The 17,488-nt window shown below is 40.5% G+C and overlaps 1 protein-coding gene across 1 annotated transcript; it reads left to right on the forward strand.

Moving 5' to 3' along the window:
- Positions 1–1,129: 1,129 nt before the first annotated feature.
- On the forward strand, positions 1,130–4,859 carry LOC121926448 (eukaryotic translation initiation factor 2 subunit 1-like). The gene is made up of 3 exons (XM_042459477.1): positions 1,130–1,277; positions 2,239–2,382; positions 4,338–4,859. Exons 1-3 carry the CDS (start codon positions 1,266–1,268, stop codon positions 4,461–4,463), a joined length of 282 nt encoding a protein of 93 aa, XP_042315411.1. The 5' UTR covers positions 1,130–1,265; the 3' UTR covers positions 4,464–4,859.
- Positions 4,860–17,488: the final 12,629 nt, after the last annotated feature.

A 17,488-nucleotide genomic window follows, 5' to 3' on the forward strand; every position in this document is an offset into this window, starting at 1 on the left:
TTCATATGAGAAATCAGGTGAATGCGACGGTCAAGAGCACCTGTTACTAGCTTCGGCTGGTACATCAGCTGCGCCCTTTCCTGGAACCAGGGGACCTCGAAACTGTAGTACACACACTGGTAACTTCAAGACTTGATTTTTGCAATGCGCTCTACATGGGGCTACCCCTGTGCCTAGTCCGAAAACTTCAACTGGTACAGAATATGGCGGCCAGGTTGATCCAGCACTGGAACATCCAGGAGTGGCCATGTAACACCAATACTATAGTAATTCCACTGGCTGCCTATTAGTTTTTGGGCACAGTACAAGTTGTTGGTTATTACCTTAAAAGCCCTACATGGCTTGGTCCCAGCTTATCTAAGGGATCACCTACTTCCATATAATCCACCCTTGTACTTTCAGGTCCTCTGGGAAGAATTTATTGCAACCTATAAAAACCAGACTGACTATGACTTCCCAGAGGGACCTTCTGTGCAACAGCTCCCAGCCTGTGGAATGGCCTGCCAGACGAGATCCGTCAAATCACTAACTTAGACAGCTGTCATGATGGATCTCTTTCAGCAGGCCTTTCTAGAATAAATTACTTGGCCATGTAGTGATTCTACCACATATATGTGATGACTTTGCCACTGTTATTGGTTTTTAATTGTTATGTAATTTTAAATCATATATTGTTTTTTTGGGGGGGGATAATTTGTATATACGAATGTACTATTTTAACTGTTGTAAGCCCGCTTTGATTGTTTTAACTGCATGTATTACAATTTTGAGGTATAAATAAAAGTTTTATTTTTATTTTATTATTTATTATTTCTGGAAGTAAAACATTTAAGGAGCTATGTAAAGAAATGTAAGGAAGGCGCAAGGATGGCTGATTTTTGTACAGTATATGCCTTTTGCTTTGGGGGAGGTTTTCATGTCACTTTCCATTTGACACCATTAGGCAGATACTGAACCAAGCATGGCTTGCCATGCACATGTACTATGTTGAAGGGAAGAAATAACACAACATAGAATGAACTTTAAAAAGTTGCTAGAATGTTTGTCCATTTCTGGTTGTGTGTACTGTACTTTAAATTACAATGTGGTGGAATGATCGGAAATTTTAACTACTGTACTAGAGTCTTTTTCATAATATTTTGTATGTATTTTAATAATCTATAATCCTGTTCCCTCTAGATATTGAAGTTGCCTGTTATGGCTATGAGGGTATTGATGCAGTGAAAGAAGCTCTGAGGGCTGGTCTGAGCTGTTCTACAGAGAGCATGCCCATCAAAGTAAGTGGCATTTCTTAAGTTCGTGTGTTCTGGAATTCTTTGAAAATAACTTTCCCAGTTTCCTAATCAAATTGGACAGTTGGGTAATATCTTTTTTTCTTTTTCACTTACTCATCTACATTAATTGAATGGATAGATCAGCTAAGATGATGTGGGAAGGAATGTGGTTATAACTTTGAAAACAGTCAATTTAGCTGGAATTTACCCTTTAACTTTACCTCTCTCAGTAAAACTACATTGTATACTTCTTCTGATAACCCAAATTAGCAAAATCTCCAAACCAATGGTTATCATGTTATGTTATTTTTTTCACAAAAAAAATCCCTCAACTTTCCAATCTTTTATAAATATCATAAATTTTCTTTAATTTATCTATTTCTCCTAGTTCATTCAGTTTTAGTAACCATCCCCCCCAGTAGGTAATACTGAATTCTTCCATCTTTATCCATACAACAGTCTTGCCATCATGGTCATACGTAGTTTTCCATGCCTCTTTTCCTACTGTTCATCCAGTAGGAAATATATACTTTAAAAAGTATATATTTTTGAGATGGTGGCACAATTTGCTTTGCCTGTTATTAAGATAAGAGCTAGATAGCAAAAGCATTTTAATAGTAAAGAATTTTTAATAGTAAAGAATTTTATTGTGCTAGTTTGTTAGAAGAATGTCATAAATTGGTTATATTTTTATATCTTTGACAATTTTTGTTTTATAATTTCTATTTTGTATTTGATGCCAAATTTTAAAGTTATTCTGCCATTTGGCTTTTATTTATGTATATGGAATTCTTTTTAAGGTCATAGCATAGTGTACGTTGCATTTTCATGTAGCATTTTCTGCACATACTATAAATGTAATCGCTCCCTACAGTGGCTTGGGATTTAATTAAATCCATTCAACAGCTTGTTTTTCTTTCATATTTCTAAATGTAAGTGTAATGTTGTCTTTCCCCTCTTGTAGATAAACTTGATAGCTCCTCCTCGGTATGTGATGACCACTACAACACTGGAGAGAACTGAAGGCCTTTCTGTCCTCAGCCAAGCAATGGCTGTCATTAAAGAAAAAATTGAAGAGAAGAGGGGTGTCTTCAATGTGCAGATGGAGGTAAGCATTTTTTATTCTCCTAAATGAGGAGTCTACAGTACTGTGTTCACATGTGCAACTATGTCCTATGTTTCCTTATTGTTGTTGTGTGTCTTCAAGTCATTGCTGAATTAAGGCAACCCTAGGGTGAACCTGTCATGGTTTTTCTTGGCAAGATTTGTTAAGAGAGGGGCTTGCCTTTGCCTCGCTCTGAGGCTAAAAGAATGGAGTTTGTCCAAGGTCACCCACAGAATTTCCATGGCAGAGCAGGGATTTGAACCCTGGTCTCCAGAATCATAGTCCAGTGCTCAAACCACTATGCTATGCTGGCTTTCCTGGGGTTGGCTCTCTTGTATTTCCCACAAGACTCTTACTTCAGGAAAGGAGTTTTAGACTTTTGTTGTTGTTGTTGTTTTCAAAGTGAGGGATGAATGATCTGACTGATCTAGTTTAGGCTCTGAGGACAACCAGCAGGAAAAAATTTCAGTTGAAGAAAATGAAGAGAAGTGGGTGTAAGAAGGAAGGAGGGAGAGATAAGAAAATAAAAACTGGCAAAAAAAAGTACAGGTATCAGTATTGGAAATATCCAGATCAGGGCTAGTAAGGCTTTTATTGAAAATAAGCACCTGACTGAATAGCGCTAAATTTCAAGATTTGTTGTGCACTAAACTGTGGGGATTGGGTTGTGTCCAACTATGCCCAACTGTCCATGGAAAAGGTTCCTCTTCCTCCTCCAGTCTCCTGTATGTGTCCCCCATATTGGCTTCAGCAGTCTGGGGAACCTCCAGAGCAGATTTGGAGGCACACTCAAGAAGAGAGGAAGGGAAAATCCTATTCTGCAAATGGAAATCTGTTCATTTGACATTGGATGTAATCCTTAATATCCTCTTACTCCTTTTCTACACCATCTGAGTGTTTACTGTGAGCTTTGATGCTGAGAACCTGTCTCTTAAGGGATTGCCATTTTGCCTTGAAAATCTACACTCCTTAGTAAGCATTACAGTTATGTGAAGCACATGAGAGGTCAGAATTTCCTTTTCTATTTCCACTCATATCCCCCCCTCCCAAATATTCAGCTGAATTGGAGTTGTGATGACCAAGAAATAGTATGTAACAAAAATGGTTTGCAATATAAATTGTCTGACTCTGGGGCCATTTAATTTCAGCTTGCTGTTTTAGCCATTGAAGTACGTAGGTAGTGCACTCCTTGCTCCAGCGGAGTTCCAGAACAGAACTGGAAACTTTGACAGAAAATGTGCTGGAGGAAATAGACATGATACCTAATCTTTTCTTTCTTAGTAAAATCACTTGTGATTACCTATGGTTGCTGCTGATAACTGTAGAAGATGATTCTCCCTTATCCAGAATTCTGAAATCCAAAATAGTTCAAAACTCTCCTCATAGGATAGTGACACCTTTGCTTTCTCATAGAATTATAGAATCATAGAGTGGGAAGAAACCACAGTGGCCATCCAGTACAACCCCCTGCCATACACACAATCAAAACACAATCAGAACACCCCTGACAGATGGCCATCCAGCCTCTGTTCTGATGGTTCAGTGTGCACAAATTTTATTCTGTCCACAAAATTATTAAAAATTATTTTTAAAATTACCTTCAGGCTATGTTTATAAGGTATATATAAAACATAAATGGATTTCATGTTTAGACTTGGGTCCCATCTCCAAGATATCTCATGTATGTGCAAATCAAAATCCAAAACACTTCTGGTCCCAAGCATTTTGGATAAGGGAGGCTCAACCTGTATACACTTACTGATAAATGTATTTGGCTGGCATGGGTCAATATTTAGTTATTTATATAACTAGTTATTTATGTAACTGGAGGCCTCATGGCGCAGTGGTTAAATGCCTGTACAAAGCCATTTTTTGATGCAAGTACACCTGTTTAAATGGTTTTGGGGTCACATGTAAAAGTTAATAAAGTTATTGTTTTTCTTTTTGCGACTTTTCAGCCCAAGGTGGTTACTGATACTGATGAAACTGAGCTTGCAAGACAATTGGAAAGATTGGAACGTGAGAATGCTGAAGTAGATGGAGATGATGATGCTGAGGAGATGGAGGCAAAAACTGAAGATTAAACTGCTTGGGATGAAAGTATAAGTAGCAGTTACACATACACCAAACCAGTAAGGACACCTTCAATTAAGAGGGTGTCTAGTATTGAAACTCCACAAGAAAATACTTGAAATATTTTCAAGTTTTAATGAGACCAAATTTTGAAGAGACAATAAAAATCATCTGCAGTGTGTTGATTAATCTCCTCAAAGAGGGAAGGTGCCTCTGACTGAAGGCTTAATTTCTTTCCCCCCAATAAACTAGGCATTGTCTAAATGCTGTTCTTAATATTTTCATATCTAACAAGTCCAGGCTGGAAAACCATTCAGTATGTCTGTCAGTGAGGTTGTAGGAATTAAACCAATACTTCTTCACAGATTGTACTCCAGCAAATATTCAATAAATCTCATGGATATTTATCAATATTTTCTTTCTTCCTTTTACATACACTAAGAAAAACTAGTATAACATGATAGTACAGGGCACGCCTGCTTAAGATTTTAAGAAAGGGATAATTTTAAAAATTGACGTTTTTCTTTTGCATGCAACACTGTAAATTATGGCTTTAGTTTAGTAATTTTCCAGTTTTTCATTTCATTGTGAACTTAGAGTGTCATGAAAAAGCCTTAGATTAAACTGAAATTTATTTCATTCTACTCTGTGAGGTAACCATAATTTATTTGGAAGCAGCAAAAGCTCTTGGATTGAATTGCCTGATTACATCCTCTACAGTCAGTGCATTTTATATAGGCCTCTGGTGGAAAAAATGTTCTTCTCTTGCATTATTCTCCTGTTTAGTTGTTCAAACCTGCCTTCTTTCAGAAGACCTTCAAATACTTAAGCAGCAGGTGTTTTAAAATAGCTGCCCAGTATAACTAATTGGTTAAGTTTCTCTTTCTCCTTCTGACTATTGGTTTTTTCATAAAGAGATTACAATGTGTGACATTTGCAAATTGTCAAATTAACTGTAAGTTTTATAATTTTCATAACTTTATTTTAAAGAATTAACTCTTTCATGGAATAGTTTATAGTGGTATTACCTGGAAAGATGACACTATTGCATTAATGGGTCATGATTTTAGTTCTACCACAAAGCATAGGCCATAAGTGCATACTGAGTTCTTTTCAGATTGCTGTTCTAAGTAGGCTCAAAGTATTCATCTTTGTTAACAAATATTGTTAATTATTGTTAATTTTAGCTACTTCTGCTTTAAAAAGAGTTGGATTCCAGTGTATCAGGCGTTTCTGAGACTGAAAAGATAAGGACTTGTGAAGCATTTGCCTTTGAAAAAATGATCTGAAGGTACATGGAAAGCAAATACTCCATATGAATTTAAGCAGGTGTGATAAACTGCCTGAAGGGGAAATCACATAGGAATTTCCCTTCCTTAGAGAAAGCTGCTCTGAGATGAAGAGTTGTGTCAATATAGATTATACTTAGCTTGACATGGTAAGGTTGTATCTTGTGTAAATTAGAAAACCACGGTGAAGTAATAAAATCTGTAGTGCTGACAGTTGAAATCTTCTCACACCTATCCTATACAGTGGTACCTCGGGATACGAAATACCCAGGTTACGAAATTTTCGGGATACGAAAAAATCCCATAGGGAATCATTGTTCCGGGTTACGAATGTTTTTTCGGGTTACGAAAAAACTTTTGGTGCTTTTTTCGGCTTTTTCGCACGGAATCGCGGCTTTTCCCCATTAGCGCCTATGGCAATTCGGCTTACGAAGGCTTTTCGGGTTACGAAAGCGGCCGCGGAACGAATTAATTTCGTAACCCGAGGCACCACTGTATTCAGAAGCCATTAGCTATATCTTCAGACTTCCTTGTCTCTTACTGTTGAGCTCCTGAGGGCTTGCAAGCAGAAAGTGAAACCATAGCTAGAAAAAGTGTTGTATATTTTTGGGAATAAGACTATCCATTAGTTTTGTTAATATCCTTTCCGTTTTTAAACCAAGCCTGAAAAGATGGAGATCAATTTACACAAATTGCCTAAAAGTATGGCTTTGGGAAGAAAGATTTCCATTTCTTGCTAGCTGTGCTTAAAATGTGGACTAGGAATACATTGTGCTGGAGCACAGACAAATTGAATAGATCAGTGATCCTCAACCTTTGGTTCTCTAGATATTTGAGACTTCAACTCCCAGCATTCTTGAGCATATTAACTGGGACTTCTGGGAATTGAAGTCCAAAACATCTGGAGGCCCAAAGGTTGAGAACCACTGGAATAGATAATAATAATAAATAAATAATAATAAAAGCTTTATTAATATACCGCCCTTCTACAAAATCAGGGCGGTGTACAACATTTCACAATACAACACAATACAATAATACACACTATAAAATATACATTCAATTAAAATAACAATAAAACAACTCCAGCCAGCTTGCCATGCTGACGAAGAGAAGAGGGTTGAGTTGTTCGGGGTGCACATCAGGGGTATGCCTGCTTGAATAAAGTCTTCAGCCCCTTTTTAAACTGGGCCAGGGAGGTGGCTGAGCGGAGCTCAATGGGCAGAGAGTTCCAGAGGTTGGGGGCCGAGGTGGTAAAGGCCTTCCTAGAGGTGGAGACTAATCTGGCCCCTGGAACCCTTAACAGTTGCTGCCCAGATGTTCTGAGTGTGCGGGGCGGATTGTATGGAGAGAGGCGGTCCTCAAGGTACCCTGGGCCCAAGCCATTTAGGGCTTTATAGGTAATAACAAACACCTTGTATTGCGCCCGGAAGCGAATAGGCAGCCAGTGCAAATCCTTAAGCACTGGTGTTATATGCCTGGCCCTGGATGTGCCAGTGACCAGTCGGGCTGCCATATTCTGCACTAGTTGCAGCTTCCGGGTATGGTACAAGGGTTGCCCCATGTAGAGCACGTTACAGAAGTCCAAGCGAGAGGTTATCAGAGCATGTACTACGGTTTCAAGGTCCCTCTGGCTCAGGTAGGGACGCAGCTGGCGTATCAGCCGAAGCTGATAACAGGTGCTCCTGACCGTCGCATCCACCTGAGATGTAAGGTGGAGCGACGAGTCCAGGAGCACCCCCAGACTGCGTACTGAGTCCTTCACAGGAAGCGTGATCCCGTTCAGGACAGGTGGAACCACCGCCAGCCCCGGGCCAGGAGAACCTATCACGAGCACCTCCGTTTTCTCTGGATTCAGGCTGAGTCTGTTTTCCCTCATCCAGCCCATTACCGACTCCAGACAGGCCACGAGAGGAGAGATGCCATCCCCGGTCACTGCATCAGTCGGAGACATAGAGAAGACTATTTGGGTGTCATCAGCGTACTGATAACCCCACGCCCCATGTCTCCGGATGATCTCTCCCAGCGGTTTCATGTAAATGTTGAAAAGCATGGGAGACAGAATGGCTCCTTGAGGGACCCCAGATGTAAGGGCCCTCTTATCGGAGCACACGTCTCCCAGCTGCACCATCTGGAACCTCCCAGAGAGGTAGGATCGGAACCACTGGAGCGCAGTGCCCCCAATTCCCACCTCTGACAGGCGCTCCAGAAGGATACCATGGTCTATGGTATCGAAAGCCGCTGAGATGTCCAAAAGCACTAACAGGGACACGCTACCCCTGTCAATGCCCAGACGGAGGTCATCGACCAAGGCGACCATAGCAGTATCAACCCCGTAGCCCGCCCAAAAGCCGGTTTGAAATGGGTCTAGATAATCCGTTTCATCCAAGATCGATTGAAGCTGGATTGCAACCGCCCTCTCGATCACCTTCCCCAGAAATGGCAGTAGCGAAACTGGCCGATAATTATTATGCATCAGGGAGTCAAGGGAGGGCTTTTTAAGCAAAGGTTTTACTGTGGCCAATTTTAAGCTTGATGGAAATTGCCCATCCCTCAAGGATGTATTGATGATCTGGTGCAACAGTGAAGTTACCACCAGTCCCCCCTGAGCCGCTAGCCATGAGGGACAGGCTCTAAAATTTAGGAAGGTACTAGCCAGGTTGCCTCAGTAAGCCGCCGCCTATCAACCGGAGTCCCTTAGCATCTACTACTGCTTGGGTTTCCCTGCAGTGGAGCTGCTCTTGAAACTTCCAATCTTCCTTTTGCTGTTGTCAGGTACATCCAAAGAAGTGGATAAAGCAGTCCCTAGCATTCTTTCTTCTGTTTACAGGTGAGAAAGTGAGGGGATGCAGCAGTATCAATACTAAAGAACTAAGTGGAGGTGTTCCAGAGATTCACCAATTAGTTTAAAAATAATTTGCTTCATTTACTCACTGCATTTAATGTGTAGTTATTACAATGTTTCAAAAAGTGACTTATCGCTACCTGCCTTTGGTTATCTCTTTTTGTAAAACCCATTGAGATAAATGGCATGAAACTTGATAAAATGCCTCTTAAGTGTGCTTTGAAGTTAACTTTAAAATAATTAAAACATTTCTTTTTGCACCAGTGAAGTAATCTCATTCATGAGATGTAATTTCATCACAAGTTTGTGACAAAGAAAAAATAAATCATTGCAGGTAGGTCCAAATTGAGTGACAATGATTATACAGTGTACTTCATGCTCTCCGCTCTATAATTGTCCCAAAAACATTGTTGCAATGCAGTCAAGAGTGTAGGAACAAACATTTTCCTATATTATGTTTAGTTCCTTGAGTTAACCAACTTGTGAGGGTGACATATTTCAAAGAGGAGGGTAACTTCATGGTTCCCAGAGTACAAAATAATTTTTTCTTGTTTCCTACTGAAAACAATGAAGGGATGTTGTTGCTAAATTCTCAGTTAGCAGATGAATGTGGCTTCAAATTATTATCATGGAAATCTTAAGAATTAGTTATATAGAATGAAGTTGTATAGACAGCTTCATTCAATAATTTTACAACAGGTAACTTGACTGCTACCTCCTCCTTAGGTGGTCTACAGAAACAAAAAGTGAACCATCTATTTCTAGTTAGAAGATCTTGCAGTCTGTTTCCCTAGGCCTGACATCACTGTCTGAGTTAAGATCATACCCATACAAGTTTGTACCTGTCTTCTGCATTGTGAGGTTATGTTACTAGTAAATTAAGAATTTCTTGTGACAAGTTAAGCCATGCTGAAATTCAAATCTCAGCTTCAAGCTGTATCTAGACTGGACTATTGCAAGTTCTGCATCAACACTGTTTATGCCTGAGGGCATTTTTCAAAATGTACAGAGTAATTGGTTCACACATGATTAGTGAATGGGGCTTGCCATCATACCAGGAGTGGTTCTAGAGTCCTTATCAGCATCATGGCAACATGTTAACAGATATATCCAGTGGCATATTTTGTATGATTTTGTGTTTAATAGACCCTGCTAGATAGTGTAAGTCTTAGCCTCATTTCAGGGATATATAGACACCTGGGAAGTGAACAGGGCAGAGAGCCTCCCTCTTGGCAATTTGTACTGTTTTCATATCTATGAAGAAAGGAGGTAAGTCACAGCTACGTAAGTCCATTTTCGTTGTTTGGTTCCATCCTATATAACTCTGGGGATCCATCTTCTCACCCGCAGGGGATGAACCTCAACCCAAACAACCCATTTCCAGCCAGTGTTGGGATTGGGATGGTTTCAGTGAAATTTGTTGATTCAGGGCCACTTCTACTACTTGCTGTAAAGGTTGCTAGAGATAAAAAGTTGTGATCCCTTCCTCTGCTGTAGAATGCTGCATCAATTTGCTACCAATCAAGCTTAATTTATCTCAATAATGTGTGTCACCTTTTTGTACCATTTAAAGTCTTGCAGAGGCCGGGAATTACAGTCAGTGCCAGCTCAGATTAGAACACATCTACAGTAAAGTTTGGAAAATAATTATGATAATACAGTGCGCCCGTGTCATACACGAGTGCGCTTTACATGGCTTTCAGCATATTGCAAAAGCCGCGCGGGGAGGAAGGGGTGGTGCGTCCCATTGGAAGCAATGGGGCGTGTGCCGTCGCATGCACGAGCCCCTGCATAAAGCAAGAGTGCACTGTATACACTTACATTTGGGACTGCATGTGTGTACTCACATGCATAGCGCTATATAAATAAAGGTTAATAATAATAATAATAGTGAAAAACTGACTAATGCCTGTTTCATGTGAACACTCCTTGATACCAGTGTAGTTATGTCAAGCTCATTAACATTCTAATTGCTCAGGAAAAAGGGCAAAATATGTAGGATAGGCAAATTGATCATCTGCAATCTTGTGGTCTGGGAGGTGATACAGAATATATCTTGAATAAATTACAGATCAAACTAGGCACACAATTCAAATGAAGTGTCTAGACAACAGACACTTTCATTACCTGTCAGCTCTTGGCAGGAAGTAGAATACAGTGGACTAGAGAATCTAATAACCTGAATGGAGAAAGGAAGCCTAAAATTAAGGCAGAGGGGAGACAATAATAGAGTGGAATGGTGAAAAGAAAAGAAAGAAAAGGGAAAAGGCCAGTAAGTTGTGAGATGAGAAGTAGGCTACCAAAGAAAATTTGGGAGAAAACACTAAATCAATCCAGTGTGGTAGTTTAGTGAAAAGAAAATACTATCAATTTATTAAAGCCCTATTTTATATTTGGCTTAAGCTTCCTCACTGCAATGCTGCTACTATGATCAAATGGTTACTCTTAGGACTAGTCTACACATAACTGATGTTGATTTTAACACATTCTCATGTACACTTAATTATCTTAACTCTCCTGTGCAAATCTGCATCGATCTGCCCTCCCTCTGCAGAAAATGCACAGCCATGCAAAGAAGATGGACAGCCACACATTCAAGAATGTGCATCCCCGCAGATCCTCCAGTAAAAAGTACAATTCCTTTTTCTGCAGAGTTTAAAGAGCTCCCATCCCACCACTGCAAAAAGCCCAGATTCTTCAATTGCATGGAGAGAAATCACATTCTATTTGAATGGAATTAGCCACATTTAAATCATGTGAACAAGATGTTAATTATACACTTAAATACACACATATACATAAAACTAAAAAGGAAGAGTATCAAGGGCAGGACTGGGTATCCAGATGCTCTCCAGTTGGAACTGCAAGTCCCAGCTGTCCCAATCAGCATAGTCAATGGTAGGGAATGCTGGGAGCTGAAATGCAACATCTGGTAGGCCACCTGGTTCCCATTCCCAGTCTGTGTACTTGAGATGTTTTGCCCTTTTTGTCCCATATGCCACTTAAAAGTTTGGACTGGTGCAACAAGTGAGATATATATTAATTGCAGTGTGTTGCCTCGAGAATGAGTTTATTCTGTTTGCGAACCTATTTCTGAGGCATAGTGTGCAAACAAAGCTGGATTTGTAATACTATCAGTATTGCAGCTATAAGGCATATGCCTGGCTATTGGCTTATGCACTTATTTAAATTCTCTGTGCCTTTCCCTCTTCCTTGGCTTGTGAGGGCAGGGATGTAACCAAGCATAGCAGGTAAGATGGTGCAGCTGCTGGCTCCTTGAAAACAGGCTGCAGTTCTGTTGTCTTTGGCTGCAGCTGCACTGTAGAAATAATACAGTTTGACACCACTTTAACTGCCATGGTTAAATACTATGGAATTGTGGAATTTGTAATTTTGTGAGATATTTAGCCTTCTCTCTCAGAGAGTTCTGGTACCACAAAATACAAATCCCAGGATTCCATAGCATTGAGCCACGGCAGTTAAAGCAGTGTCAAACTATTGTTTCTGTAGTGCAGATGCAGCCTAAATTGATAGATCTATACTACAACAGCCATTTTTCTTGCCTCTAGGGCTATAGTAGGGACATGTTGAATATCCGTATCCTCTGTCTTCTGGGATCCTTAGCATTCAAAGTGTTACACCTGTCTCCTTTGTAATTAATGGTCCTCAAAGGGTTATTCCTTATAGAAGAACACTCAAGGCTTTGCAATTTATTACTTCTGTAAACAATTGGTTTTATATACAAAAGGGATGGTCACTCCTGGCCTGTGAGTGGGTCCCATTTATCTGGACTTTGCTGATCTGTTTAACCCAGATTAAAGATTTTGCTCCCAGTTTTATTTCTACAGAAAACAAGAAATTAAGGTTTTCCATGTTGGTTTCGTCTCAGCTTCACTTCTTTGGTTGCCAGTGGGCAATGTTAGCCTATTGACATAAAATCAACAAAAGATACATAGCTTTTATCTGCTATTGGTTTCCAAGAACAGTAGTCCACTTGAGTGGGTTCATGGAATGTAACCTCTAGAGACAAATAGTTATAGACAATGCACACGCATACATACACATGCTGATCTGAAATACAAAAGGTATGATGCATAATGTGCAAACACTGAACTCTTGTTTTATTGTGTTTTTGTTGCCTGTTTTGTTTTTGTATGTTGTAGTTTCTGGTTTATTTATGTCTGGAGATTTTGTTGTTGTTACAGGGGTTTTGGGGATTAGTGTAAAAGGAAATCTAAAATTTACAAAAAAGAACTGATGACTATCTTAAAAGTGGTTGTTCAACAAAAAATAGCTGAGAGGTGACAAGGACATCTTAGTGTAGACAGACAGATTAAGCACTTGTGTGATGATTGAAAGCTTTTGTCCAATCCAAGAATCAGACATTGCCTTCTATGTCATTCTTGAGCTTCTGTTTTGGACTCCATCTCCCAAAATCCCTAGCCATTCGCCATGCAAGTCTGTGGCTTCTAGAAGTTTGAGATGCAAACATCTGGAGGGTTATCTGGATATCAAATGATATCCAAATGATATCAACCAGCTATCATTTAGTCAACAAATGTTGAGTGGTTATGCAGATATCCTTCCATAAACAAGCTGATTAACACTTCTTCTGAAACAAAAAGTCTTTGTTGCAGGCTACAGGAGATAAAACTGAATCTCTTGATTAACTCTTTTCTTCAAGATTGAAGACATAAATGCCTTCTGAAAGACATAAAAATCTTTCTCTGACTACAGAAAAATAGCAAGGAAGGCACCAGTATACTCAAGGGCTGAATCCACACCTGTAAAATAAGTCATACTTACTTTGATGCAGATCCTGTAGAACCATGGGATATTCCTCTGGATTCAAAGTGAAAGCACCATTTTTGACACTTGGGGGATTTAAACTGACTTTAAAAAAAACTTTTTACTCCACATTTCCCAGGAAAGAACTGTTTTTGTTTTCCATTTTGTTGTTGTTTTTGCAACATGTGTCTTGCCAGATCATTGTAGCATCAGGGAATGGGGTGTAACTTTGGGGGGAACAGATTGATGGGTGGCATCCTCCCATCTATCAAGTGTGTTATTGCCACTTTATTTTTAATGTTCAATGTATAAGGGGTGGCTGGGCATAATAATTCTCTCTCATTCACTCACTAGGATGGGAGGGGGAAAGGGGGGGAAGATATTGATTTCAGTCTACACCAATTTACTTCCTCCGTTCCAGGAGGGCCCAGTCTATATCCACCCAAGTGTGACTAATCTACCCCAACACTGATCTCATGGATGGGCATGATTGAGGCAGTGGCAATGGTGGCTCCAATGAGGAGAAAGAAAAAAGCTTTCTTGGCTGGAAAGGTGGCGGCAGCCCTGATAAGAAAGAGATTTTTTTAAATGCTTTCATCTCTTCCTCGGGGCTGCCACCTCCCCTTCAGCCAAGCCACACTCACAAAGTTGCGCTGAAATCAATCAGCTCATGGCCAAAGGCTTCAGCCATCATGAGAGGCCCAGGAACAAGGTCAGCAGTGAGGGATAGCCCATTCTACCTGCTTGGGCTCACATGGGTGGGGTAGACTCTGTCCTCCTGAGTCGGAGGATTGGGTTGCTCTAGACCAGGCCTGCCCATTTACATTCAACATTATTTCTGATCAGTGGTGTTTATGGCCAATGGTGGTAGGGGTAGATCAGGCCCCTCTGAGGATGCTCTTGGGCAAATGACTATTTCTTCGTGTCACAGACTACACAGTGGTGCGGTGAGGACAAGACAGATTCACTCCCATGTGCACTACCCTCAGTTATTTGAAGAAACCCAGACACAAATATGACAAATAAATCATTTGTTTTGGACCGGAGCTAGAATTTCATTTAACTTGTACAATAGCCAGGCTAAAGTGTTACATATGGTGACTGAAGCTGCTTAATACACAATCCCTCCATCCCTCTAGTGATGCCACTGGAACCACTGAAGTCGCTATTGTAAGAACAGCTTCCAGCAGTCCCTTCCCTTCCCCCCTCTGCCATTGCCACCTTATGAAAGTGGTTCCCAAACTTTGGTCTTCCAGATGTTTTGGACTTCAAAACCCAGCATTTCTGAATTTTGATTTAACTGGGTAAGGCTTCTGGGAGTTGAAGTCCAAAAAACAAAAAACAAAAACAGAGGGCTAAAGTTTGGTAACTACTGCCCTAGAAGATCTTAAAACATGGACATGATCATATGATAAAATACAAACCTTCAGGTGACCTGGACCAGAGCCATATACACTTTATAAGTCATAACCAGCACTTTGAATAACAATAAATATCTGTTCTAAGGGTAACACCTGTTTGTGAATAAGAAAGCAAGTTATTGGGATGAGTCCTCAGGCCAGAACAAGTTATCTATAAAAACATATGCCTACTGATTTCTCCCCCAGCTACACCACAATAATGTCTGTGGACATGGCTTGTCTGGCATGCAGGGACAATGGTTTGGTGACTTATCCTTCCTGCTCTGACTCACACTAATAGAGTGCAGATGGTTATCTTGAATGGGATAAAAGCAGGTATTAACTAGAGTGTTACAGGCATGCCAGTAATTCTTCCTTGCCTATATCCTTATCTCCATATATCCTGTTTAAAGGCCTATGTTCTGATGCTCAGATGGACTGCAAAAGCTTATTTTTTTTCCAGTCAGTGGTCTAGAAAACCAGTAAGTCACACCATGAAGAAGAGATCCTGCACAAACAGAAGTTTTGTGTGTATATTAGGACCCACTGTTTATGCACTGGAGCTGCTGGAACGAAACTACTAGTCTTAAGCCATTGGAGCTTTGTGTATATTCCATATACACAATGTAAAGTCGAAGGCTTTCATGGCCGGCATCCCTAGTTTTTTGTGAGGTTTTGGGGCTATGTGGCCATGTTCTAGCAGAGTTTCTTTCTGACGTTTCGCCAGCATCTGTGGCTGGCATCTTCAGAGAATGCTTTGGCTGGAAAAATTGGGTGTATATATACTGTGTGAGCCTGGGAATGCAGGCGTGATTTGCATGTGTATTGTTCTGTGATGATGGCTGGCCTCAACCTGGGAGGCTAATGCAAACGAGAAGTAATGTCTGCTAATTGGTGATCAATTATCTGCTGGGAAAGCCCCTGACTCTGAATGGTTTCCCATTTACATTTGCTGAGTCCTTATTTTGCTATTCTTCATTAGCCTCCCAGGCTGAGGCCAGCCATCAACACAGAACAATACACATGCAAATCACTCCTGCATTCCCAGGCTCACACAGTACATATACACCCAGTTTTTCCAGGCAAAGCATTCTCTGAAGATGCCAGCCACAGATTCTGGTGAAACGTCAGGAAGAAACTCTGCTAGAACATGGCCACATAGCCCGAAAAACCCACAAAAAACTATCCATATACATACTTTGGGAGATTTGTGTGTGCTGGCATTTTCTTTCCTGGAAAGAACAGAAAGCCTGTGTGCACAAGTATTTAGATTTTACTCTTTTCCATAATCTGTGCTTGTACACTCAAGTGGTTTGTGTTTTCTTTAATTTAATCACTGGAATGACTGTTGGTTCATCTGCCCTGTAGAAATAATGCAGTTTGACATCACTTTAACTGTCATAGCATAATTTTTCATACTAGTGTCCCGTACTGGTTTTCTATTTTCTTCCAGTTTACTTTATCAAAAGCTATATCATCTTATGAAGTTCTTTGAAAATGTAAGGCAAGGCTCATGATTTGTGTCCTAGATCCTGTTACATCCCACCCCACTGGCACATCTGTAAATACAGTCCGCCTGCCCCATACGCAGTCTTGCCATACGCGGATTTGAGCTCATGCAGATGGCAAGCCCTGGGGGACAAAATGGCATGCTGGACTGCGCCGAATGCTGGAGCGTGCCACCATTAAAATCAACAGGCCTTCATCTCCCACTGGTTTTTCCATAAATGGGGAGTGGATCCAGAACGGATCCCCTGCGTATACAAAGAGCCCACTGTATGCTTTATACCTGAGCATTTATTATCACTCTGTACTGCATCCAAAGAAAACCAGTGTTAAATGTGCTGTTATTATTAAAGGTTTTCCCACCTCCTTCCAATTAGGTTGTTGGTGTGTGTGTGTTTTGTGTAGCTTTAAATCATTTCTAACTTATGGAGACCCTAAGGTGAAACTATCATGGGGTGTTCTTGGGAAGATTCTCCAGAGGGGCTTTGCCATTGCCATTCTCTGAAGGTAAGAGAATGTGAACCATCAGGGTGATCCAGCAGATTTTAATGGGCAAGTGGAGATTTGAATCCTGATCTCCAGAGTCCTAGTCCAATGCTGTCACCACTACATCATCCTGGCTCTCTACACAGTAGTGTTGTACATACACACAGTGACATAGGAAAAAGCTGCAATCTAAAATCCCCTTAGAATAGTGTAAATATCCACATGTGAAGATACATTGTACCAGGACTATGCAGGCCTATGTAGAATAGCAATGTTGTGCAGCACAACTCAACAGCTGGATGCCATTGGGCAATGTACAATGCTTGATGTGCAGTGTGCAATGCTTGATGTGCAACTGCACAATGTAATATGCACAACTCTACTTCTGCAGCTGTCAGCAGTGTATGTCTATTGTGTTATGGTGAATAATTTGTCGCACATGCTCAGCTTGACTTAGACATGAGTATCTCACATACTGAATGCCAGTCACTATGTTAATATGTCAAGCTTGGAAATGCCCAGTGAACAAAACATTGTAGCCTCTTGCTTCTTGGCTTCCACCTACAGAAACACAGTCTCCTTCCTGTGTTGTATAATCAACCGGCTGATTAACATGACCTGAGTCACTCAACTTACCTCGTCCATTCAAAGTTCTAGGACAAGTAATGCTACGGTAGAACAACCCTGTTAAACTTTCCCTGTTTTGTACTCCCTTAAGGGCA

This window comes from Sceloporus undulatus, chromosome 1 (genome assembly GCF_019175285.1).
Source record: "Sceloporus undulatus isolate JIND9_A2432 ecotype Alabama chromosome 1, SceUnd_v1.1, whole genome shotgun sequence".
Classification (NCBI taxonomy): domain Eukaryota; kingdom Metazoa; phylum Chordata; class Lepidosauria; order Squamata; family Phrynosomatidae; genus Sceloporus; species Sceloporus undulatus.